The sequence below is a fragment of the Zonotrichia albicollis genome, chromosome 19, assembly GCF_047830755.1.
Source record: "Zonotrichia albicollis isolate bZonAlb1 chromosome 19, bZonAlb1.hap1, whole genome shotgun sequence".
Lineage (NCBI taxonomy): Eukaryota > Metazoa > Chordata > Aves > Passeriformes > Passerellidae > Zonotrichia > Zonotrichia albicollis.
This window is the reverse complement of record NC_133837.1, coordinates 7,286,406-7,312,818: the sequence shown is the minus strand read 5'-3', so window position 1 is coordinate 7,312,818 and position 26,413 is coordinate 7,286,406. Positions and strand designations below refer to the sequence as shown.

The following is a 26,413-nucleotide window of genomic DNA, read 5'->3' as shown; positions in this document are numbered from 1 at the left end:
GCAACCTTAACTCATTTGCAACATTTGATTCCTCAACAGTCAGCTCAGGAATCTATTCAAGAGCTCCATATCAAAGTAGAGTCTCCCATTACTTGGGATCAGGCTCCCAACTCACTTTTTTTCAAATAATTTAAGCTATTGAGAGTGTCATATACAGAAAACTCAGCTGCAATAGAATTTTACTTCCTGCTTTTTAGAAAATACCACTGAAAAGTGGTTCCCAACATTATTTGCTAGTTTTTGACATATTTTCCCCACTCCTCTCAATGCATATGTTCCTAAAGCATCATAGGCGTTGTCATCACCATTACGTGACTGAAAAGTTGTGGTATAAACATACCAAGGAAACTACCATGGGTCAAGGAGCAAATCACTGAGAAAGGCAGCAATAGAACCATGCAAGTTCTCTAAGTGCCTTGAGTAGTCCAGATTCTCTCCTTAACACTCTTGACAAATTATTTATAGATGTATTCACGTAGTCAGTAAGATATAAAAATGTTCTAATTATATCATTCAAATCAAGTGGCAATTATGCCCTTAGTTTGACAGACAATGCTTGGCCAAAAAAGGTTTGCCAGAAATGTTTTGACCGAAGAAAGGGGGACCATCTGCATCATCTGTAGGCGAGACACTATAAAATCTTCCAGAGACAAGCCTAGCCTGTCTCTGCAGAAGGCTTCCAGGTAAGTGCATGCATTTCATGAGCTTGAAGAAAGAGGATTACATCCTTGCAATATCCTGTTTCATTTCTTCTGTCTCTAACAACCCTTTCCATGAGGGAGTGCCCATATGAACAAAAATTTTCAGTGTAATTTTGATGCATGCCTGTATTTTCAATCTACAGCATGTTATGGAATTCTGTTCAGAAATAAGAAACAACTGCCATTCCTATTTTACAGGGTTGGCCATATTCCAGGATACAAGCTGTTACCCAAAGGTAATACACTGAATAATTCATTCCTAATCTATATTCTATGACAGAACTTTTAAAGAGCTGCACAAATTCTCTTCATAAATCCTCTTATATTCCAGCTGAATTTGCTTAGGCTCGATAGTTGGAAATAAGGAGGATGTAAAAATGGAAGTAATTTTTTATATTTAATAGAAAAGGTAATCCTTTCAGCAAGAAAGTACTCTCTTGAAGACTCATGGTTGATAATTAAGGACCCGAACAGAGAGTGATTTTTCTATTACTAGATTCTTTTATGAGAAAAACTCAAACCTTGTCTGAATTCAGGGTGACTTACCAAACTGCACTCAATACTCAGATGGCCTGTTTGCTGTTACAAGATCTACATGTTGTAGAAGTCTAAGTCTTATTCTTGAGTTCAGACTATGGTACTTTTAACTTCAAATCAAAGTGGATTTAATTGGTGTCTTCCTAAGAGTTTATTTAGGAATTTATTTGCTAAAGAGCAAGGAGCAAGGAGCTTTCTCATTGGTATTAATTGTATTATTCTTCTTGATGACCAATAACATTTTGCTCTTCACAAGGCATCTCTGCTGACAAGCTTTCATTAGAGGAGAGCCATGGCCTCTGGCGATGCTGAGATGGCTGTTTTTGGGGAGGCAGCTCCTTACCTCCGAAAATCGGAGAAGGAGAGAATTGCAGCCCAGAACAAACCTTTTGATGCCAAGTCATCAGTCTTCGTGGCTCATCCCAAAGAATCCTTTGTGAAAGGGACAATCCAGAGCAGGGAATCGGGAAAAGTCACTGTCAAGACTGAAGGGGGAGAGGTGAGTCAAAAATAAGAGTGAAGGACAAAATTTGATCCCCACTTTCAGATTTTAGGCGATACACGTGGATCTTTTGTTTTCTTGGCAGACCCTGACTGTGAAGGAAGACCAAGTCTTCTCCATGAACCCTCCCAAGTATGACAAAATCGAGGACATGGCCATGATGACCCACCTGCACGAACCCGCTGTGCTGTACAACCTCAAAGAGCGTTACGCAGCCTGGATGATCTACGTAAGTGGCAGCAGCAGCTTCCTCTGGGCAGCCTCAGGAGCTGCTGGGCCAGGCTCAGGGCAAGGCAACGTGCTGTGTCCCTTCCTTGCAGACCTACTCGGGTCTCTTCTGCGTCACTGTCAACCCCTACAAGTGGCTGCCGGTGTACAACCCCGAGGTGGTGTTGGCCTACCGAGGCAAGAAGCGCCAGGAGGCCCCTCCACACATCTTCTCCATCTCTGACAACGCCTATCAGTCCATGCTGACTGGTGAGTGCTTGATTTCCTTTGAGCTGCTCTTGAAATTGTCTATCTGTACAGGGAAATGTAGCGTATTATCTGGAAATATGGTGCCACACTTTAAAAAAAAATTGTGTGTGTGAAATTAATGGAAGATTAGTGTACTTAAATCTAATGGTCTGTGAGAGCTGAGTGTCAGTGCTCTCATTAGAATCATAAGGACCTGGACATAACCTAGAGGGTGTAAATTCACTGGAAAGAAATCATGTATTTCATTGTGTATACCTTATGCCTATAATGGAATCTTACATATATGGATGGACTTGTGTATGTTAATCATTAAATTAGTCTCAGATGGAGAGTACAGGGTGCGGTTAAATGACACATATCCTATAAATGATGTACATAATACAAATTTAAATCTTCAAGCATCAGTGCTGACAAATAAAACAGAGAGCTCTACCTTAAAGAGGTATGTAAGCCTCACCTGAGGCACTTAATATGCAAATGGGTTTCATTACGTAGATGATGGCCATGTGATGTAAATTACATACAGCCTTTAATGATCTCTGGAACTCGTGCACTAGTCTGTAGTTGCATCTATAAATCAATTGCATTGTAGAATGAAAAGTAAGCTTCGTAAAACAATATCAAGGAAAAAATAAAGCTTTTAGCATTTAAATTGAGCGACTTCAAAAAATTTCTTGCCACTTTTCCCTCTTCCTTTTACCTCTTATTTTCTCTTCCTTATACATGCGATAAAATAAAAGGTGTGCAGGATTTTAGAACTTCTTCTCCTGTTCTTTTGTTAGACTCTGGGAAATGCATACAGAAGAGAAAAAATAAAAAATGAATGTTGTTGATGTATAATCTCAAGAATGCATAATTTCTGTATATATAGGGATTAAAAAAATAGAGGTGAAAAGGATGAAAGATGTTGGTCAAATGTTCTGTAATTAATGATGCCTTAAGATTTTGATAAAATTATTCTAGAGACTTTTAGCTTCAGAAGAATTTACATACAAAACAATTGCAACATCAATATTTTCATAACCTGTACTTGCCTGTTAAAAAAGAAATAAGTAACTTGATGGAAAGACAATGTCAGGAAAGGCATAAGACTACTGAAGTTTCTCTGCAGTGATTCCTTTATATAGAACCAGTTGCTAAGAGCTGCACTACTGCTGACCACATCATAAGTACCCACTAGAATTCCCTGGGCACTTTTTGCTGTTTTCTTTTCCTGGATCCTCTGGAAGCTTCAGTTCTTATTTTTCTCCTAGTTCTTGAAATTCTAATTTGTCTTTTCATATGTCTGTTTCATACCTCCGTCTCTTCACAGATCGGGAGAACCAGTCCATCCTGATCACGTAGGTACCCCCCCCTGCGCGGGTCCCTGCGGGGCTGCCCAGTGCCAGGGCCCCTCCTGCCTGACCACGCACCCTCTGCTTCTCTCTTGGCTTTGGCAGCGGAGAATCCGGGGCCGGGAAGACTGTGAACACCAAGCGTGTCATCCAGTACTTTGCAACAATTGCAGCCAGTGGAGAGAAGAAGAAGGAAGAACATGCGTCAGGCAAAATGCAGGTAAATTAGTTGATACATGGTGGGATCAATGCTTTTCTTTGTTCCTGACATGATTTTTGGAAAGGATAACTAGCACTGATTATCACCCTACAGGGAACGCTTGAGGATCAAATCATCAGCGCCAACCCCCTGCTGGAGGCCTTTGGAAATGCCAAGACCGTGAGGAACGACAACTCCTCACGCTTTGTGAGTTATTAATTGGTACAACTGTCAACACCAATTTGGATATTCTTGCTATCCAGACTGGTAAAATAAATCTCAATTGACTTTCCTGCTCTTTTCAGGGTAAATTCATCAGAATCCATTTTGGTGCCACAGGCAAACTGGCTTCTGCTGATATTGAAACATGTAAGACACCCTTCTGGCCTGATCCCCCTTCCCTCCAGCATTCCCCACTTCTTGTGCTTGACCGTGTCCTACCTTCCTTGCCAGATCTGCTGGAGAAGTCCAGAGTCACTTTCCAGCTCAAGGCGGAAAGGAGCTACCACATCTTTTATCAGATCATGTCCAACAAAAAGCCGGAGCTAATTGGTAGGAAAGATCACTAACTTTTTTTGAAGGAAGATCACTGAGCAATAGTTAATTGTGTTATCTGGAAACTAAATTAAACTTGTTTTTCTCCTTCTGTTGCTTTCAGACATGCTTCTCATTACCACCAATCCTTATGATTTCCACTTTGTGAGTCAAGGTGAGATCACAGTCCCCAGCATTGATGATCAGGAGGAGCTGATGGCCACAGATGTGAGTAACTTTACCAAATGATCATCTGGTGCACTTGAGCCCTGCTGTATGTACACTGTGTTTGTGCTGCCAGAGTGCCATTGACATCCTGGGCTTCAGTGCTGATGAGAAAACAGCCATCTACAAGCTGACAGGGGCTGTCATGCACTATGGGAACCTGAAGTTCAAGCAGAAACAGCGTGAGGAACAGGCAGAGCCTGACGGCACAGAAGGTATCAGCAGAGTCAGCAACCTTTCCAAACGAGATAGTCTTTATTACAGAAGGACTTAAACAGGTTTCAGGCTTTAAATGTGTAAATTTGTTGCTCCATGACTAATTGCTCCATGACTAAATGCTCCATTTGAGGCATTTATCTCATTTAATGATACCCGTACTTTTTACTCTGTGACTACTATAGAAGAGATCCAGTGTACATTGACAGTAAGCCAGGAGACTTGCATGTCAATTGCTGTAACTTTGCTAATCATACTTAAGGTGAAATACACCTTGCAACCTCTGCTGTAGTATGGAGCCTAACAAGACAGAAGGTTCTGCTTTTCTTCACCCTTACCTGCTGGAGAGAACTCTGACATGTGTACTTCATTAATCTCTGTCACAGTCCCATGTCACCATCTTTCTGAGTGATAAATCCTCTTGCTATATGACTAGAAAGTTTAAAGTTTCATACTGACATCTGCAAGAGGATAAAGGCAATGATGTCTCCTGAAGAATGTTTGCAGAATTTGAAGCTCAGGAACAGTTATAGACTCTGAGTCCCTGAACACAAAAAGAGAAATTAGCTTTTTAGCTATGACAGATACTGTTGCGCAACCTTGTGGAGAATACTATTAGGACAGTCCAGCACTAACTTTTAGGTATTTTTTAATATCTATTCTTCTGTCTTTTCTGGTGATAGTTGCTGACAAGGCTGCGTACCTGATGGGTCTGAACTCAGCAGACCTGCTCAAGGCCCTCTGCTACCCCCGAGTCAAGGTGGGAAATGAATATGTGACCAAGGGCCAAACTGTGCAGCAGGTAAAAAAAAATATGGTAATGTGGAGCATGCTGTGATGGTTTCCATTGATTGTCCTCTGCTGCATATAGTAACCTCCAAAGCTTTCTTTATGCTTTAGGTGAACAATTCAGTGGGTGCCCTGGCAAAGGCTGTCTATGAGAAGATGTTCCTGTGGATGGTTGTTCGTATCAACCAACAGCTGGACACAAAGCAGCCCAGGCAGTACTTCATTGGTGTGCTGGACATTGCTGGCTTTGAGATCTTTGATGTAAGGAGCACAGCTTTCCTAGAATTTTTGTAGAACTATAATTGAGAATTTTGAAACATATTTCATCTCTCTACACTTTCTTGTACGGCTTCTGGAATCATGTTTTTAATCCTGAAAAAACAACAGAATAGAAAACTAATCTTCTCATTGCTCTAAATTAAAAACCTCTTTTCTAAATATCCTGGAGAGATAGCAAAGAAAAACTACACAGGAAGGAGACTTGTACGTAAAATATAAGATACAGTGAATTAGGATTGTACAAGAACACACCTTGGTATTATTGCTGATCCTTGAAATCCTTGTATGTCTTTTTATGTCTGGCAGTACAACAGCTTTGAGCAGCTGTGCATCAACTTCACCAATGAGAAACTGCAACAGTTCTTCAACCACCACATGTTCGTGCTGGAACAGGAGGAGTACAAGAAGGAGGGAATTGAATGGACATTCATTGATTTTGGGATGGACCTGGCTGCCTGCATTGAGCTCATTGAGAAGGTATCCTTCCTGTTCAAGTTTAATAGAAATTGAGTGTTCGATGCTTGCCAAGAGAAACAAATAAGAAGCATGTGAGAATATTTTGACTTCTTCAAATATATACTCTGTGAAAGTGGCAAGCAGGTAGAAGTGGTTTTGGAGATCATTACTCAGATATGAAGGCTTTTGGTTAGAGAATTCATTGCCAAATTACAAAATGATGTGAAAAAGGTCGTGTTCTCTAAGTACTTACCAGTAAACAGGTTTTATGGAGAGAAAAGTATTTCAGATTCTCATATCTATAGTAATTTATCAGCAAAGGCATTTCCATAATTTTGAATGAAACAGCAACACTGAAAAAAGTTGAACTTTAGTGGATTTTCTCTGACTTAAAGTCACTATGGGAACAGCTTCCTTTTCTGACTTCAGCAACTTTCCAACCAAGAGATATCTCCTTTCTAATCTGTTTCTCCCTCTTGTCTGTCATAATCTCTCCCAGCCCATGGGCATCTTCTCCATCCTGGAAGAGGAGTGCATGTTCCCCAAGGCAACTGACACCTCTTTCAAGAACAAGCTCTATGACCAGCACCTGGGCAAGTCCAACAACTTCCAGAAGCCCAAGCCTGCCAAAGGCAAGGCTGAGGCCCACTTCTCCCTGGTGCACTATGCTGGCACAGTGGACTACAACATCTCTGGGTGGCTGGAGAAGAACAAGGACCCTCTGAATGAAACTGTCATTGGGCTGTACCAGAAATCATCTGTGAAGACCCTGGCTTTACTCTTTGCCAATTATGGTGGAGCAGATGCAGGTCAGTTTTATGAAAATTGTATTTTTAATGTGGGAGACCTGTCAAAGAATTAAAGCCATAAACACTAAATATTTAAAGTTGTTTCATGATAATTTTAAAATGTTGTTTTTCTTTATTCAATTTGCAGAGGCTGGTGGTGGCAAGAAGGGAGGCAAGAAGAAGGGTTCTTCTTTCCAGACTGTCTCAGCTCTTTTCCGGGTATAGTACTGTATCTGTTATCTATGAAACGTGCAGAAAGGGGGTGAGCTAATATTAAATTTGAAGGAACTACTATAAAGGGGGTAAATTTCTTTGGGAATTCTACATCAGGTTTTCCACAGTCAATTTTAACTTTGCAAATATATTCAAAAATAAGCATTGATTCTTCAAAATTGTGGCAAACAAATTTGTGGTGGTTTTCTTTCTTAATTTTTTTTTATTTGCAGATATCATTCAGATACTCATATTTTTATGTCTTTGGGTCAAACTAGAATGGTAATACTAGTATTCCTGCATTTCTGTTGAGGAGTTGAAAATAATTATCAAGGAGATAGATATCTCATTGTAAAAAATTCCTATTTCTTAAACTAAAGTAGATTGAGTTCTAAAGGCAGAATGTGAAAAATCTAAGTAGTTTATTTTTTGTGAACGTGTGAACTTATATATAAGTTTTCACTGAACGAATAGCAGCACTGTTGTATTTCACTCTGGTGAAATATCTTCAGTGTATCTTCAAATAGTATCTTCAAATAGAAAAAAGTTTTTGGTTTCTGTGGCTTTATTGAAATGCTGAAAACCCAGCTTGAGAAGTTTGTAAAATCATTACCTTGGTGCATCAAACACTCGATACACGGAAACTCACACTGGCAACCGGTTCCTCTAGGAGAATCTCAACAAGCTGATGACCAATCTGCGAAGCACTCACCCCCACTTTGTGCGCTGCATCATCCCCAATGAGACTAAAACACCTGGTAAGAAGCCCAGCATGAAATATCCTTGCTCTGATACATCCATTCCCCTCTGCAATGCAATCTGTGCCCCTCATTTGTGCTCTGCATTGCCAGGTGCCATGGAGCACGAGCTGGTGCTGCACCAGCTGCGCTGTAACGGCGTGCTGGAAGGGATCAGGATCTGCAGGAAAGGGTTCCCCAGCAGAGTCCTGTACGCTGACTTCAAACAGAGGTCAGAGCTCTGCTCTTGTCAGCATCATTAAAGGTGGTGTTGGTTCATTCATGGGTCTATTTAGGCTGTGCCATGTTTTCAAAACCAGTTGATGGGGTTTAGAGGCTACTGTGTGTTGCTTGGAAAAAAATATCCTGATCTTCTTTTGATTCCACAGATACAAGGTGCTTAATGCCAGTGCCATCCCTGAGGGACAGTTCATCGATAGCAAGAAGGCTTCTGAGAAGCTCCTTGGGTCAATCGATGTGGATCACACCCAGTACAAATTTGGACACACCAAGGTACAAACTCCCCCATTCACTGCCTGCCTGGGTTTTGCTCTCTCTACCTGATAGTGATGTGCTGCAATATTCCCTCTCTCAAGGTGTTCTTCAAAGCTGGGCTGCTGGGGCTCCTGGAGGAGATGAGAGATGAGAAGCTGGCACAGCTCATCACCCGCACCCAGGCCAGGTGCAGGGGCTTCCTGATGAGGGTGGAGTACCAGAGAATGGTGGAGCGCAGGTACACCTTCCTCTTCTTCAGTTAAAGAGTCATTCTGCTTGGGAGGAAGTGTTGACACTCATCAGACTGAGAATATTCATTGTACATTTTAATTATACCTCAGGGAATCCATCTTCTGCATCCAGTACAACATTCGTGCATTCATGAATGTCAAACACTGGCCATGGATGAAGCTGTTCTTCAAGATCAAGCCCTTGCTGAAGAGTGCAGAGTCTGAGAAGGAGATGGCCAATATGAAACAGGAGTTTGAGAAAACCAAGGAAGAGCTTGCAAAGTCTGAGGCAAAGCGGAAGGAGCTGGAAGAGAAAATGGTGAAACTGGTGCAGGAGAAAAATGACCTGCAGCTCCAAGTACAGGCTGTGAGTTTATTACCTTTATTTTATCACTCAGAAAATAAGTCTATACATTCAGATTGTTCTTTACGAACAGAAGATCAGACTATAGAAGACCAAAAGTAATAAATTTGGGAAATTATATTATATGTATATGAAGTTGAGGAAACAAATTCTGGCAGTGATATGGTAAGCACTCTGACAGCCAGTGCAAAGATACAGAGTTTCAACTGAGAGTCAGTGCTCTTGTCTTCAGAGGAAGGAGGCAAATGTAGATCCTTGACATGAGGTAGAACAATTAATTAATTTTGTGGCAAAATGCAAAACACACTTGAAAGTTGTACTTGTGGATCCAGGTGTAGGAAAAGCCATCCTCTCTTTGCTTGGAAAATACCAGTTAAAGTCCTTCTGTTGCTGGAGTTGAAGGTCAGGTTCAGGTGCTACTGAGTGATAAAAGAGTCAGAGCAGAACAAATTCAAAACATTAGAATCCACAAAATTTTGTCTCTCCACCAGGAAGCAGATAGCTTGGCTGATGCTGAGGAAAGGTGCGACCAGCTCATCAAAAACAAAATCCAGCTGGAAGCCAAAATTAAGGAGGTGACTGAAAGGGCAGAGGATGAAGAGGAAATCAATGCTGATCTGACAGCCAAGAAGAGGAAGCTGGAGGATGAATGTTCAGAGCTGAAAAAAGATATTGATGACCTTGAGCTAACACTGGCCAAGGTGGAGAAGGAAAAACATGCCACCGAAAACAAGGTATGAGGTAGAACCTGTCACTCGCACTCTGGAAAAATTTGTCTTGTTAGAAAGTTTTAAGCACCATTTTCTGTCTGTGCTTGCTCCCTTCTTCTCAAAGGTGAAAAACCTGACTGAGGAGATGGCAGCCCTGGATGAGACAATTGTGAAGCTGACAAAAGAGAAGAAAGCCCTCCAAGAGGCACATCAGCAGACCCTGGATGACCTGCAGGCAGAGGAAGACAAAGTCAATACTCTGACCAAAGCCAAAAGCAAGCTGGAACAGCAAGTGGATGATGTAAGCACACAGATAGAGCAGGAGCAGGACAGGTATGGAGTCCAAGCTGTCTGGCAGAGTCCTGATGGTCTTGTTGTGTTTAGCTGGAAGGGTCCCTGGAGCAAGAGAAGAAGCTGCGCGTAGACCTGGAGAGAGTTAAGAGGAAACTGGAAGGAGACCTGAAGCTGGCCCAGGACAGCATCATGGATTTGGAGAATGACAAGCAGCAGCTGGATGAGAAACTGAAGAAGTAAGTGTGGCTCTGGGGCCCGTGAGTGCTGGGCTGCAGCACTTGTCTTGTTTCTTTGTGCTCTAACACGGTTCACTTGTCCCAAAGGAAAGATTTTGAAATCAGCCAGATCCAGAGCAGCATTGAAGATGAACAAGCCCTGGGCGTTCAACTTCAGAAGAAGATCAAGGAGCTGCAGGCAAGTCTCTGTGCCTTGCCCTGCCTTGCTCAGGCTCAGCTCAGGCAGGAGGAGGGCATGGCTGTGAAGGGTCCCTGCTGTTCTGCAGGCCCGCATTGAGGAGCTGGAGGAGGAGATTGAGGCAGAGCGAACCTCTCGTGCTAAAGCAGAGAAGCATCGCGCTGACCTGTCCAGGGAGCTGGAGGAGATCAGCGAGCGACTGGAAGAAGCAGGAGGGGCCACAGCAGCTCAGGTGGAGATGAACAAGAAGCGTGAGGCAGAGTTCCAGAAGATGCGCCGTGACCTGGAAGAGGCCACGCTGCAGCACGAAGCCACGGCTGCCGCCCTGCGCAAGAAGCACGCGGACAGCACAGCTGAGCTGGGTGAGCAGATCGACAACCTGCAACGTGTGAAGCAGAAGCTGGAGAAGGAGAAGAGTGAGCTGAAGATGGAGATAGATGACTTGGCCAGCAACATGGAGTCTGTCTCCAAAGCCAAGGTATGGAGTTTCTGTCATGTTACTGCCCTATTATACACTTCCTAATACATGATTTTAATTCTGATTATATTCTGCTATCACATCCAGTTGCATTGTTTTTCACCTTGAAAACAGCACACTAGAACTTAGTGGTAATCCTCTTGTTTTACATAACTTTGGTGTATAGGCAAACCTGGAGAAGATGTGCCGCACTCTGGAAGATCAGCTGAGCGAGATTAAGACCAAGGAAGAAGAGCATCAGCGCATGATCAATGACCTCAATGCTCAAAGAGCTCGTCTGCAGACAGAGTCAGGTAATACACCCCTTTATCCCCTCAAAATGGAACAACTGTAACCAGTGATAATAAGAAAAAAGATTGCTGCTTTACTCAAATTGATCTATTCTCTGTAAGCTGGTATACTGTGCTTAAAAGAAATATTGATTTAATATTGATTCCAAATGGCAATCTGTCTGAAAACTGTTTTAGGTGAATATTCACGTCAGGTGGAAGAAAAAGATGGTTTGATATCTCAGTTATCCAGAAGCAAACAGGCATTCACTCAACAGATTGAGGAACTAAAGAGACATTTAGAGGAAGAAATAAAGGTAAAGTTACTTCCTGTAGGGGGTTGATTTGGATGGGGAATCTGTTTACTCTATATTTCCTACTCTCACATAATATCAGAATGTTAGCTGTATCATTTTAACTTTTGAGTGATCAAGCAAAGTGAGAAATTTTACCTCCTCCCTCTGTGGTATGAAAAGCTGAGGAAGACACCACCCCCCCCACCCAGTGTGGATACTGAGACAGGGATAAACAATTTTAGGTGTTTAATCAGTTTATGATGACATATAAAAAATTATTGAGACATATCTAAAAAGAAACTGCACATCTTAATCTACCTTTTCACAGTGACAGCTGAAACTTTAGAACATATTTAAAAGGATTCAATGATTCGCAGCTGCATAGCTGAAATTTAGAATTTACCCATCATCTCTCCTTAAAAAGCATTCTAGATTCTCAAAACATGGAAGTAATATGCCATTTTTCTTGGTCTCACATTAAATGTTATAATCCAGGAATTTTCAATAACATTCATCAAGTTAATATTTTGCTATCTCATGGGAAATTAATTGTCCCAACCCAATTATCCCCACAGGCAAAGAACGCCCTGGCCCACGCCCTGCAGTCCGCTCGCCACGACTGTGACTTGCTCCGGGAACAATATGAGGAGGAGCAGGAGGCCAAGGGGGAGCTGCAGCGAGCCCTGTCCAAGGCCAACAGTGAAGTGGCCCAGTGGAGAACCAAATACGAGACAGACGCGATTCAGCGCACGGAGGAGCTCGAGGAGGCCAAGTACGTGGTAACAGAAAAAGCAGAAAAATAGATTGAAAATTCAAAGGTGACATTGCAAGGGAAGCATCACTATATTATGAGAAATAAGTCACGGATCTGATTTGTGGAAGAGCAATAGAAAATTAGAAACTTAATTCTATAATATATATTTAGTACTATAGTAAAAGCAAAGCCTAAGCAGAGTGTATATGTAGCCCTTAGCACTGTGTGACTGCAAACTGCAAATGGATTAGGCACACTATAATAAAAAGCAACAATGCACTGATACTCAGTGTTAATGTAAGCTAACCTTATATCTCCCAGGAAGAAGCTGGCCCAGCGCCTGCAGGATGCAGAAGAACAGGTTGAGGCTGTCAATGCCAAATGTGCCTCCCTGGAAAAGACAAAGCAGAGGCTGCAGAATGAAGTGGAGGACCTGATGATTGATGTGGAGAAATCCAATGCTGCCTGTGCTGCTCTGGATAAGAAGCAGAAGAACTTTGACAAGGTCTTTTGGCCTTCAGCACCAGCACTCCTGGCCAGAGCAGGGCCCCGTGATGGCCACAGCCCTAGTCACCCTCTGTTTCTCTTCAGATCCTGGCAGAATGGAAGCAGAAGTATGAGGAAACGCAGGCTGAGCTGGAGGCCTCGCAGAAGGAGTCGCGCTCTCTGAGCACGGAGCTGTTCAAGATGAAGAATGCCTATGAGGAGTCCTTGGACCACCTGGAAACAATGAAGCGGGAGAACAAGAACCTGCAGCGTAAGTCCCTGGCCCTCTGCTCCTCCCTGGCCTTTCTCACTATCACCCATTCCCACCATTGTTCATGGCTCTGTGCCTGCAGGTCTGCAGAGATGCCTGTCCCCTTGGTGGGACAGGGCCCTTCCCATTCTGCTCTGTGCCTGACCATGCCATTGATCTTTGTTCCCACAGAGGAGATTTCCGACCTCACGGAGCAGATTGCGGAGCAAGGAAAGGCAATTCATGAGCTGGAGAAAGTGAAGAAGCAGATTGAGCAGGAGAAATCTGAAATCCAGGCTGCACTGGAGGAAGCTGAGGTACATGACCATAGTCATTGGTGTCTTCATTAAACAAATGAGGAAATAGGGTGGAAAGGGCCTGGGTTGTCCTCTCTTCTGGCTGGGGAGTGCAGACAGCTGAGATCTCTGGAAATTTTTTGTCATTCCTTAAAATGAAGCAGTAGGTTTATTGATGTTATCAATGTTTGTGTCCTCTTTTCTAGGCCTCCCTGGAACATGAGGAGGGGAAGATCCTGCGCCTGCAGCTTGAACTCAACCAGGTGAAGGCAGAGATTGACAGGAAGATAGCAGAGAAAGATGAGGAGATTGACCAGCTGAAGAGAAACCACCTGCGAGTTGTGGAGTCCTTGCAGAGCAGTTTGGATGCTGAGATCAGGAGCAGGAATGAAGCCCTGAGACTGAAGAAGAAGATGGAGGGAGACCTGAATGAAATGGAGATCCAACTGAGCCATACCAACCGCCAGGCTGCAGAGGCACAGAAGAACCTGAGAAACACCCAGGCTGTGCTCAAGGTCCGTTCAGCAGATCTACAGAAATAGAAACTGAGATCCCTGATATTTATGCCACTCAAGCAACTGACACCTACTAATTTCTTTTCTCTTTCTTTCCAGGATACCCAGATCCATCTGGATGATGCACTTAGGACAAAGGATGACCTGAAGGAGCAGGTGGCCATGGTGGAGCGCAGAGCAAACCTGCTGCAGGCTGAAATTGAGGAGCTCCGGGCAGCCCTGGAGCAGACAGAGCGGTCGAGGAAAGTGGCTGAGCAGGAGCTTCTGGATGCTGCTGAACGTGTGCAGCTCCTCCACACCCAGGTGAGGGAGCAAACAGCTCTGTTGGCATTGGCACTGACCAAACACAGAGGGCTGAAATTTAACACAGAGCCAGCAGTACCTGAAAGGCTGTACTACTGATGTCCCCAAACAGAGGTATGTTTTGCATATTTTCCTGAAGCCCATACCTGACATTTTGTAAACAACCATTGTAACAATAATTCCAGAGTAAGAATTGGAATCTGGAAGGGGAAAGTCTTTGTTCATGGCAGGTTTTAGAATTTAAGTCCTGCCATGTTCTTCCCATTGCACAGAACACCAGCCTGATCAACACCAAGAAGAAGCTGGAAACAGACATTGCCCAGATCCAGGGCGAAATGGAGGATACCATCCAGGAAGCCCGCAATGCTGAGGAGAAGGCCAAGAAGGCCATCACAGATGTGAGTTGGGCACTCCTGGCATTGCTGATGGTGAATGCACTCTCCCAAAAATATCTCCCGTCCCAAAATGGCTCTGATCTTTTGTTCTGATCAGGCGGCCATGATGGCAGAAGAGCTGAAGAAGGAACAGGACACCAGTGCCCACCTGGAGAGGATGAAGAAGAACCTGGACCAGACAGTGAAGGACCTGCAGCACCGTCTTGATGAGGCTGAGCAGTTGGCACTGAAGGGAGGGAAGAAGCAGATCCAGAAGCTGGAGGCCAGGGTGTGTAGGGCTGGGGCTGTGCCTGAGTGAGTGTGTCCCTCCTTGGAGAGACATTGGCAGGGCAGCTGCAGGGCTGGGCTTGTCCTTGCAGGTGCGGGAGCTGGAAGGGGAGGTTGATGCTGAGCAGAAGCGCAGCGCTGAAGCCGTGAAGGGCGTGCGCAAGTACGAGCGCAGGGTGAAGGAACTCACCTACCAGGTAAGGCAGGAGCTCTCCTGCTCTCACAGGGCTTTCTCACAGTGAGTTACATTTTGCACAATCCATCCCCAAGGGGAATTGTTAACCTCACGTGATGCAGAACCAAGAATTGACTCTCTAATCTGTTTACCAACTGCTTTAGTCTGAGGAAGACAGGAAGAATGTGCTGAGGCTGCAGGATCTGGTGGACAAGCTGCAAATGAAAGTGAAATCTTACAAGAGACAATCTGAGGAGGCCGTAAGTATCTCTCTGAGTGCTTGGCAAGAATCACTTTCCCAGAGATAGATACAAGAAATTTGGAAGATGCCACTCATCAGTAATGGAGTTCTCCTAATTCTCTGAAAGGATCATAAATCAGCCTTGCCAATGAATCACTAAGAAGACTACTGAGGAGGGCAAATGCACCTAGCATTTTTTGCATTAGAACCACAGAGCAATCTATAAGGTGTCTAATATCAGTAACACAGTGTATTAAGAAATTTTGCAAAAGAATTATTTTTAGTGTTTTTATAGCAGACAGGGAAGGTATTGGAATTCCCCTCCCAAATACCTTTGTGTGATGCTTTTATAATTGTACAAGGAACCTTTGTCTGTTTCCAGGCATGCAGCAGTCAGGGATGCCCTGAGACAAGTCCTATAGCCCCTGAATTTCAGATTGCCTCTGCATGGTTTCTTCATTGCAGAAACAGTCCAGCACAGTATAGGGCTTCTGATTCAGTTAAGGCAATTTATGAGAGGAGCCCTCTTGTAATCATTTTCTCTCATAAATTCCTAACCCCACTTAAGGATCTGCAGATGTAATTGAATATTTGGTTCTGCACTAAAAGAATCACATTTCCAGCTGCCCATCTTGCTTCCTTCCCACATTCCAGAGCAGAATTATGTTTAAATCCCATTATGCTCCTTCTACAAGGGATATTCCTCAAAGGCAAGTATGAGGAATGTGTGAGGATGATGACATGTAAGAAGTGGAAGAAATGGGATGGAGATTTGTGCCTTCCCCCAAGGGAAAAGCTGCAGCTCAACAAAGCCAAGGTGCAAGAGGAATGAAGCCCCTGCCCTGGGCTCCTCACCACTGACTCCCTTTCCCCACACAGGAGGAGCTGTCCAATGTGAACCTGTCCAAGTTCCGCAAGATCCAGCACGAGCTGGAGGAGGCCGAGGAGCGGGCTGACATTGCAGAGTCACAGGTCAACAAGCTCCGAGCCAAGAGCCGCGAGTTCCATAGGAGGATAGAAGAGGAAGAGTGAGCATGTCACCAGGCAGCAAAGTGACCTGAGGGCTGCACAAAATGTGAACCTCTTGGTCACTTTTCTTCTGCCATGAGCCTCAGTACCCACATCAGTGTCTAGTGAATAAAGACTGTAGTAGAATCCTCTGCATACACACTATGTCCAGTGGTTTCGTTCTTTGGGTATGTTCTTCTTTGGGTTTTGTTTTCCTTGGACAATTGCACTGCAGAAGACGTTTCCTTACTTCTCTCTGGGACAAGGGAGAAGCAGGGGTCAGTGCTGGATTGAGGATCTGCAAACTTAGAGTCTGGCCATTGCTGTGGAGACTCCTGAAAAATCCAGCCTGTGCTCTCTCCTGTCTCCAGCAGCTCCTTGTTTAGCTCCTGCCTAATGCTTCTCCCATTGTCCTTTCAGCACAGCTTCTTTCCCATGTGGGAGTCAGGAGAGGGTGATCCTTTTGCTTTTTCTTTTCCCACTCTTGTTTGTGATGCTGGCCCTCATAAACCCTAAACATTAATCTCTGAGAGAGTTATCAGAAGCTCCAGCACACTGCACTGTGAAGGACTGATAGTTTCTTGACAGAGATTATTTCAGTCACAAAGAGCACAGTTACAAGACACCAATAGTGTCCCTACATTGTGCCATCTCCCTCATCCTAGATTTCCTCAGCTGCTGCCACCAGCTGCTGCCAGTATCTCTTGAACTGGCAAACAGCTGAGCCTGCCTGGGGCTGTGTAAGGGAAGGACTGTCAGGATTGTCCCTCAGTGCCCAGCTCTCATACACCAGGTGGCTCCAACACACCTCTTCAGGACATTGACAGAGAGAACACTTAGCTTCAGATGATTTTCCTAGAAACCTCAAATGCCATGGGGCTCTGTGTATACACTGAGTCAAACAGGTTAATGAGAGCTGAGGACTATGAAGTTAATTTAGAAATCCTTTCAGCAATATCAGCTCATGAAGTTTCCCCCACTGAAGCTGCAACAACCAGTCATGCCATCCCCATTTTGCAGAAGTCATGCACACTCGTGAGGATCAATGAGCCCTACTGTCACATGAGACACCTGGAGAGCTTTTGATGACTTGTCCAAAAGCACTGTCCCAAAGGACACCAATGGGGAATGCCTGGCAAGTCACTGAAGAAGCTATTCTCTTATTGTGGGTGTGACTCTGTCTGTTCTGACCTATTATATCTTTCTTTAGATTATTTTGTAAAATCACCTGCTTTTTCCTCCAGTTTTCTGCCTGTTTCTCTTGCATGCACCCTCTTGTATCTCTCTCACTCTTATGGGTGTGGTTGAGAATAAAGGAGGAGGCCCCATGCCCTCAGGGACAGGGGTACACGCTCAGGCAGGACCTCCCCTGAGCACAGCTGGGTACTGCTGATGGCACTGAGGGCTGGCCTTGCCCCACCAGCAAACTCACAGCTCCCTCTGTCCTCAGCTCCTGCACTCCCAGGCCACACCAAACTGCCCCTCAGCCTCCACAAGAGCCATTGCTGGAGGAGGGGACAAGGCCCAAAGGAGCTTTGAAGGAGGCCCATGGCAGGAAGATGAGCCCATCCTCCTTTCACATTCAATGCCAAAGCCCAAAATAGCCCTACTCTCCTAAGGCTCCTGTGCAGGGTCGTGCCTGTTTGTGGGGATGATCTGCTTCCACTAATAGCGCCTGAAGACATTCCTGGGCGGGTAGGCTGCCTTGTGTGTGGCACTGCAACGTGCTGCCCTGGAGGAGCTGGACACGTGTGCTGTGTCCCAAGGCAGCAGCTGCTATTCTTGTCCCAGAGAGACTCAGTGCAGCACAGCTCCATTGCCATCTGAAAGGTTAAACACCAGAATGGGGCTCGAGCGTGCTCTCCCTGCTCAGAACCTGAATCCAGAGTGTTCCCCTTTGGAGCCCATGCAAAGGCCCTGTGCCAGCCCAGTGCCAAGGCCATTCCCTGCTGGGATGTGCTGTCCCATGGGCAGCACAGCAGCTGCCCTGGTACTTCCAACAGCCAGCCAGGGCTCCTTGGGGTGGATGGGGCTTTGCCTCTCTCATTTTAACAAGCAAATGGGTAAGATAGGCTGGGCTGTAGGTCTGAAAGTGCAGCATTTCACAGCTGCCATCCTGGAGTTCCTGGGTGAGGATGAAGTCTGAGGCAGGGCCTGCTCTGAGGTTCGGCTGCCATCCATCTCCCTTTGCTCAAGCTGTGCTTTCCCAGCCCTCACGTAGGGAAGGATGTAGGGCTGTACTCCAGAGTACGGCCTGAAGTGTCCCAGGAGTATCAGGGCTGCAGGAGAAGCCCTGGCTGAGCTGGTGCCTCTGACATGATGGGTATGGAGACTCAGCCCTGCCTGCACCTTGACTCCCCTGGCTCTCTGGAGAGCTCAGAAAAGCCATGTCCCAGCCAGGGACAGTCACCATGGGCAATCAAAGGACACTGAGCCCAGGACACCAGCTGGGATGGTGGCTATGCCATTCCCCTCAGGCCTTGGCTGTTGCTATGACAGCACAGGTGGCATCGGCTTTCTCCTCAGCTTGGTACTTGTCACCTGACATAAAGTTCCTTTAGGATACTTGGCAGGAAGCCAAAAGCATTATTCCTGGTGAGAGGAGCAAGGGGTGCCCATCCCAGGGCCCCATCAGGCTCCTGTCAGTCACAGGGAGCTCCCGGGCAGCAGCTGACCAGGCCTCTGCTCCAGCACTCAGTGCCAGGGGATGGCAGCCTGGAGCCATGGAGGGGACCCTGCTCAGGGCCCTGCTCCACTGCAGACCAGCAGGGAGATATCCCTCAAACCTCCTGAAACTGCCTGGCCCATCTCGTTGAAACCTGGGTGCTTTAAACCTCCTGTAGCTGTTGGGCTCATCTCGTTGAAACCTAGATGCTGAAACTGCCTGGCCTACCTGTTAGGAGCAAATCACAGCAGAAGGGTTAAAATCCAGCCGGGTGGGCCAGTTTCATGTGTTCTCCAAAGAACAGGTGGGATGGGCCAAAGAACAGCTGGAAATGTTTGGGTCATCAATGCTGGAAGAAAAGATCTTGAGCTGAGAGAAGCAGGTGCTGCTCAGGGCACAGGGCCTCATCTGCACTGGGTACTCTGCCCAGAAAGGGAACCAGGGAGGTGCTTGTGAGTGTGTGGCTAACAAAAGGACATGACACAGTGCCAGTGGCCCTGCCATCTCCACTGCACACCCTGTGGAGCAGCCTAAGGACGACGACTGCAATATTGTCTTGGCAATTGCGATCTGGCTGGACCTTCATAGTGCAGGCACCAGGAGAGGCCTGGGGCTCTGAACACCCTCACTCCTCCTAGGATGAGGTCCAGCTGCCACACATAAGGACTTCCTGGACTCTTAGGCTAGAAGTGACAGAAAAACCTCTTGGCAGCCTAAAGTGCAGATGAGCCATTCCCATGGCCTACCTCTATGGAACCGCAAAACAGAGAAATAATCAAGATATTCTTCCCTGTAAAGCAGATTTGAACATGGCACTGTGAAGCCAAGCAAAGGCCATCTGACCTTCACTGTTCAATAAAAAAGAACATCAGAGCTACATTGCAAAGCAGAACTCCTCCTCATCATCTTCTTTGTCTTTCTTTCCTGCCCTGAGGTTTCCCAGGCATATTCCCCTGGGACACGTCAGCAGGACCAGCTTCCCAGGGGAGAGGGCTACTGTGAGAGGTAGGGTCAGTTTCTAACACACACTGCAAACCCGGGCTATTTCTCCCTCAGCTGGTAGAGCAGCATGATAGGAAATGATCAGTGGGGCAGAACAGCAAGTGCTGAGGGCATGGCATCTAGAATGAAAGGGGTTTTCAGGGCAAAGGATGGACGTCCCAAGAGGTCAATGCCAGTCTGAGGGGAGAGCACATTCAGTGGGCCCCATGATCATACCTGTAATGCAAATCAAACTGTGGGGCAACAGGGATTTTCCTCTTTGACACTAATTATTAATGAGGACATTCTCAAAGACTTCCCATGCAATCACTGCTGATTCCACCATGGCAGAATGTGCAGAAACCAGGTGAGGAAGGGCATGGAAGACACCCACCCCCAAAGATGCTGTTTCTGTCCCAAAGGGGACAGTTCCATCTGGGAGTCTCTGTGCAGTTGAGGCTGCAAGCACAGAGGTGCCCTTTTGTTCCAGTGCCCTCCAGTCATCTCCTTCCTCTTGCTGACAGGGATGAGGTCTTTCCTTCTGCCCTAGCATGTGGCAGGGAGTTGCCCACAGCTACAGGAGGAGGGGCTTTGGAAAGCCAAGAACAGATAATTGCCCTATTTAGGTGGGTTGCACTTCATGTTCTTGGCCTGGAGGATCCCTTGTCCTAGGAGGAATCTGTGGCTAGAATGTGACTTTTCCATCATGATAGAGCTACTGAGATGGACACAGGCTGTCCCAGCATGAGTCTGCCAGAGACCTGGGTCTTCAGGGAAAAAAAAACTCTGGTCTAAAATATTCAGAGCTACCATGGAAGGTAAAGAATACATGAGCATCCTGTGCTGTGATTTCTGTTGCCTTTTAAAGCAGGGCTATTTGGTGCCACACTTGGAAACCACATCATGTGACTGCCACAGGAACTGCCCTTTTGACCACACTGTGGCTATCATGACTCCCTGTCCTGAGTACCTCACATAGTTGTGACATTGCAGACTTTGTGAAGGTCCTGAGAGATTTTTGGGACAGGGACGTCCAAACACTTTGGCAGGGTGAAATGGCATCAGAATTAAAAGTAAGTCTGAGAAACTGGAGAAGTTGTCTCAGATCTTCAGAAGGAAATGCAATAAAGAGAAATAAAGTACTTTTGTGATGATTAGTCAAAAAGATTTATGGGTTTTGAATTAGGAAGAAAAGGAAGTGGAGGTTATAACCCTTCAAAAGTTAACTTTGAGGGGAAAAAAGTATATTTTGATATTTTTGAAGATTTCTCAGGAACTTTTTGGTTTGTGTTTGCATGTTATTGTAGAAGACCTAGAACATTTCTGTGGTAGGAAAGAATTCACTGGGTTGGGTTGGTAAATAAGTGAATAAGAAAAAAAGCATTTTTATTTTGGATAATACATTTTGAACAATATAAAATTATTAAAATAGCAAGCATAAATTATAAATACCTTGAAAATATAATCTGCTGTACTTGGAAAATTATCATATTCCTCAGGATTCTAAACTCATATCGCACTTATTGAATGTTTTATTTTGCAGGGATTTTTCAGGATTTTTACAACTTGCTATAATTTTTAGTCTAAACTAATCATTTCAAACAAGGTTTGCTCTTCCTAAAGCCGTCTTTAGATAGATTATTCTAGTCTTACATGTTCTCCTGAGAATTACAGCCTAGCTTTATTGAAGATCCATATTACATTATTAGGACACATGTAGAATACCCATGATAAACCAAAGTTTTACTATTCTTAATGTGTATCCTCTCAAAACTGAAAGCAAATTTGGACAACCCTCTTCTTCCAATGTATATAATAAATCTGGTAATAACCAATCCAAAACATCTGCTATCAATACTGCAGACTTTTTCTGCACTTGAAAATGCCTTGTACAATTTGGGTTTAATGTTCTGATGTTCTTGTTTTGTGAAGAAAAGTGGTAAACATTTTTTATATAATTGCAACATTCACTTAGAGGAAAAAAAAAGGCTAGTGCAAATCTAAGCAAATTTATTTCCATAGTATAGCCTCTCTTTGCTTCTCCTGCAAGTGCAGTCAACAGAGAAACAAGCCAATTAATCAAGCTGATTTTTTTTCATACTGCTGTTCTCATTTCTTCTCTTTCCATGCCATTGTCCAGCTTCTTTTGCCTTTTCCTTCTCCTTCCATTGCCATCAGAGTCTGTTCACCTCACTCACCTGTTTGGTAACTGAAGATTTTCAGCTACTCTTGCATGTGATGGAAAGGGCATCCTGAATGTCACCTCCTCATCCAGAACCTGCTGCTCATGTTTCTTTGACATATGCTGTGAAGATGGGAGGAATTTGAGTAACCATAGAAATCTCACGCACACAGAAAGTAGTTTATCATTAAGTCTAAAAATTCTGTGATTCAACTGTCACTAATCTCTAGCTGGTTTTGCCCTTCCTCTTCACTTTTCTTTGCAAGACTTACTTTTCCTCAGCGGGCAGACACTTAAGTGTCACCAAGCAAAATAAAGACATTCCCAGATTTAAAATATACTGTTGAAACTTCAGAAGTCCCACATGTTTTCCCTGCTGTGAGGTCAGCTCATAACTGCATTAAGCATTGCAGAAATGAATCTCCAAAGGAAGAGGCAGGATCAGAAGAGCTCAAAGCCATCTCAGTCCATTCACAGCTACCCTGAGATCCAGGGATGTTCTAAGCAGCACAGACACAAAGGTCAGCTCTCTCCTGTTCTGTTCTTGCAATGGCCAAGCTAGTAGCTGGCCCAAAGTACCTCACCAGGTTAGTTAATATCTCCTTTGTTAGGTTCATCACTGGTTTTTTTTTTGCTAGACATTATCCCCAACTCTTTCTATCCATCATTTTAGTACTGCTCATCTGGAATGATAGCTCAAGTCTCCGAAGGACTCATTTTACCCAGGTAAAAAATTACTCAGATTAAATATGCCAAACCCAGAAAAAGTACTCAACATATTTAATTTTATTCAACCCAATGCCTATCTTTCAATAGAAATTCAATGTAAAATTAATTCTTACCATCTCCAGGGTCCAGTGTTCGGCCACATCTTAGCAAAAGTGTCCCAAGTGAGAAGCTTGCACCAGAGAATTAATGTTCTGGCATTTCTCCTTGTCTCATGCCAGCATTCCTGAGAGGTCTTACTTTACCCAGGGATCTTCAGTAAGAGGCTACACATTCCTTTTCAGTCATTAAGGATCCGCAGTCAAAAAGGGCCCTCCTGGCATGTTTTAAAAATATTAACAGCATAGCTGAGAATATCATTTGCAAGCTGCAAATCCCATTGCATTTGCAAGCTGCAATTCCCATTGGAAATTTTCCTTCTAGATTAATGCAAAACTAACACGAAGCAGTAAAAAGTATTGCACATATTCAATTTTTTAATAAGAAAGCTGGGTGCTTAGCTTTGCATTTTGGATCAAGTCAGTATATGAGAAAATGTCTTTTCTTGCATGTTGATAATTTCATTCCTACAGCTAAAGGCTTCTCATTAGAAGATAAACTATTCTAGTAACCCTGTCTATTTTCCAAATCTATGTGATATTAACCTTTTTTTGGCACAATAAGTATGTATATGTGTTCCAGGTGTAGCATTTGGATTAATTTTGTTTTCTTGGTTCAGTCTACTGAAATGAAGCTATTTCTAAAATGAGAAGGGAGAGAATTAATTAAAAGAATTTCATCACAATTCTTGATTTTCATCTCCAAAGTATGAAGCTCCTCTTGAGATTTTTGCTCTTTGAGACGGAAAAAGAAATGTTGAAAAGTTTTAGCACATTCTAAAGTGAATGATGATGTAATGAGTTTGTCTCCTGGATTCCTATAGGAATGACAGCAGAGCTCAAGCCCTTTCCATTCTAGCAAGACTTTGGCTGCATCAACCTCTCCTTTACAATGCACCCACATTACTGCATCTTCTCTGTCCACTGCCTGTCCCTCCTCTCTTTACATCCCCTATCCTGCATTACCCCTTCTCAGCTTCCTCACTGATGAGTGCTCTCATTCTTCTCACCCTCACCCACCTAACCTCAACATGTCCCTGGAGGCGTGTCCCTTGCAGTGAGCCCCTGCCCAGGCACAGGGTGGGACAGGCTCACTGCTCCTCTACTCTCCCAGCTGTGTCTGAGCTTAGCTTACATGGGCCATAGTCTGCCAGAGAGCCACCACATCCATGCAGATCCTGCTCATTCCTGGTCCCTCCCATGGCCCTGAGCACCTCCCAGTTCCCAATGAGGGCATCAGGGACCCCAATTACCTGAGGAGGAGCTGCAATGACCTGTCCCCAGGCACAAGGAGACATAGCTGTTTGTGTAGGGCACATGAGCCTGCTCGCCAGGTCCTCAACCCACAGCAGGAAGTTTCCTACTGGAGCAGAAGCTGAGCATCTCTGAGCTCTGTCCAGCCTTCCAGGGCTCACTACCAAGAGTTGTTTGCTTTACCCTGTGAGCTTCATGTTGTTAGGGAAATAAGTAAGACATTGGAGTCACGCTTTTAATCTTCATCTAGTGGTGGTAGTAAATACTTATCAAGACCCAATTTCACTCTGCAATGCATCTTGTTATCCCCCAAAATTTTTACATTTCTTTCCCATGAAATGCCGTTCTGTAAGCAGTAAAACCTCACAAGGCTTAGATCAGAGGACAGGTCTATCATATAAATATAATCAGTGTTACATTGGAATCTACTGATGCTTATTGACTTGAATGAATTATCTCCAAAGATACAGTCAGTTGGAAATAAATGTCATAGCAGCCAATCTTCAGGAAAAGTTTCTGGACTCAAAACTCCCCAGTCACAATCTCAGTGAGGCATGATGCTACCTAAGGTGTGAAAGTTTCTTTGTGAATCTATAAATGAGTACTTTTTCATCTACTGCTCACTGAATGGATGTCCTACTTGATAAGTAAACATCCTGAAAGCATGTTTGAAATTTCAGATTGTACTGGGAAACTAGTGAAAAGTAGAAACTAAGGAGACTGCAAGAGATAGTTGATGAGCATATAAAAATTATAAATTGAACATAATTTCACAGCTGCACCATAGTAAAAGGGGAAATGAGTCCTCACAGTTTATTTTCTACTGCAGTGGTCTCTGCTGGCTGCCACAGGACAATCTGTTTATAATAAGATTCAACATAGACAGGATGAAAAGGCCTTCCTTGCCAAATGTGAGAAGTCGGCAGTGCTCATTTTCAATCAGTTTTTTCAAGCTGCATAACAGAATGGATGAGAATTATATGAAGATCTGATCATTCTTTTCTAAGGTTTATTTTTTGTAATAGATTCTGACACCAGAACAAGGAGCATGGGGCTTCTTCCACTGAAGAAATTCATTAATAAAGATATTGAAACATGGATAAAAGTAATTAAGAAAATAACACTCTTCCAGGCTGTGAAAAGTTTTCCACATTAGAATGTTATAAACTCTAGCCTCCAGTTTACAATGTAAATCTAAAATTGGTGAGATTTTGCCAGGCCATAGGCTGGAAATCTGTGTATGTATATACTTTTACTTGTTGCTAAGTGTATCTCTCTCTCTGCTAACACAGAGTCTGAGATAGAAGTCATATCCTAAGGGCTGGCAGACAGTGAGTCAGCTGCTTGATGTCTTTCTCAAGATGGTTCTATTTTCAGCATGCTTCAGTCTCTTCAGGGAAATGTCAGCACTGCAAGACCTTGCCCACCTCACATTGCTGAGCAGGATATTCTGTGTCCAGGGTCTGTGCTCACTCTCCCTCTCCTCTTTTTGAGTATGCCGTTCTTTGCTCTCAGCTGGAGCAGAGTCCAGCCCTGCAGTGACAGTAGCAGAACCAGGGGACAGTGGTGGGCAGGATCTATTTAATTTTTCTTTCAATGTTAAGGCATCACTGCTGCTTTCAGTACACCCTTTCCTAAGGACTAGCAGCCGAATAGCTGCCTGGCCATGAGCCTCACTCTTGCCTGTTGCAAGGCTGGGTCCACATCCTGCACAGCACAACAGAAAAAAGCCCCAAAAGTGCTCTGCTGAGTAGACTGGCTTTGTCATTTGCTACTGGAAAAGCAAAGATTTTCAGTTCCAAATGTGAGGGGAGAGAATCCCCAGCTGTCACCCTAGGAGAAGCATCAGACATCCCTCACTCTTCTTTCATTGTCTCAAGTAAGAGTTGTTACATACTTCCTCTGTCTGAATTCTATAAATAATAAATTTCATCCTTTTGCTCAAAGCAAAGCACTTCCTTATTTTTACAGACATGGGGATGCTGTGATTTTTAGCTGTTTAAATCTTACATGGTACATGTAAAACCATTATAATTTGCAACTGATTTTTCATTTTAGAATGTCTTTTATATCTTATCTTTCAGGGAAACCTGATTTAATATCTTTTAAATGTTTATCATATTAATATTTATCATTGTAATATCTTTCTATAATTGGTATGTATCTCAAGGTTCTGGAGGTCACCTTAAGTGCTTTATACATGAGCTGTATTTCAAGAGCTGATATATTGTCCATTAGGGAATGTGAGTTGCAACAGGTTTCTGCTTTTCTATTTTCAGT

General features: G+C 44.1%; 1 protein-coding gene and 1 long non-coding RNA gene across 11 annotated transcripts in view; one reads left to right on the top strand and one right to left on the bottom strand.

Annotated features, from left to right (window-relative positions):
- The window catches only part of LOC141731240 (uncharacterized), a 72,310-nt gene extending 48,059 nt beyond the window's left edge, over positions 1-24,251 (bottom strand). The window contains exons 1-8 of one of the 10 annotated variants that reach the window (XR_012583227.1): positions 23,905-24,032; positions 22,898-23,097; positions 22,072-22,178; positions 6,046-6,177; positions 5,064-5,269; positions 3,514-3,707; positions 2,918-3,002; positions 1,625-2,260 (exon numbers count right to left, since the gene is read on the bottom strand). This is a non-coding gene — a long non-coding RNA (uncharacterized LOC141731240). The other 9 variants (XR_012583229.1, XR_012583228.1, XR_012583236.1 and 6 more) reach the window with 9 other exon arrangements.
- On the top strand, positions 1,516-16,374 carry LOC102068173 (myosin heavy chain, skeletal muscle, adult). Its single transcript, XM_074555200.1, has 38 exons — positions 1,516-1,737; positions 1,826-1,969; positions 2,061-2,217; positions 3,530-3,557; positions 3,657-3,771; positions 3,865-3,957; positions 4,056-4,119; positions 4,204-4,302; positions 4,409-4,512; positions 4,586-4,724; positions 5,409-5,527; positions 5,626-5,775; positions 6,100-6,270; positions 6,749-7,058; positions 7,186-7,256; positions 7,921-8,008; positions 8,102-8,219; positions 8,377-8,500; positions 8,584-8,720; positions 8,824-9,079; positions 9,568-9,810; positions 9,911-10,087; positions 10,171-10,316; positions 10,404-10,494; positions 10,583-10,972; positions 11,139-11,265; positions 11,440-11,558; positions 12,113-12,309; positions 12,613-12,796; positions 12,883-13,048; positions 13,220-13,344; positions 13,530-13,838; positions 13,938-14,141; positions 14,414-14,539; positions 14,634-14,804; positions 14,896-15,000; positions 15,143-15,238; positions 16,099-16,374. Exons 1-38 carry the CDS (start codon positions 1,531-1,533, stop codon positions 16,249-16,251), a joined length of 5,823 nt encoding a protein of 1,940 aa, XP_074411301.1. The 5' UTR covers positions 1,516-1,530; the 3' UTR covers positions 16,252-16,374.
- Positions 24,252-26,413: the final 2,162 nt, after the last annotated feature.

Bases quoted from the DNA above. Each gene is read 5' to 3' on its own strand.
- LOC102068173 (XM_074555200.1), top strand. From the start codon at position 1,531: ATGGCCTCTGGCGATGCTGAGATGGCTGTTTTTGGGGAGGCAGCTCCT. The intron at 10,088-10,170 runs GTAAGCACACAG...TGTTGTGTTTAG, and splicing joins TGGAACAGCAAGTGGATGAT to CTGGAAGGGTCCCTGGAGCA. The intron at 10,973-11,138 runs GTATGGAGTTTC...TTTGGTGTATAG, and splicing joins AGTCTGTCTCCAAAGCCAAG to GCAAACCTGGAGAAGATGTG.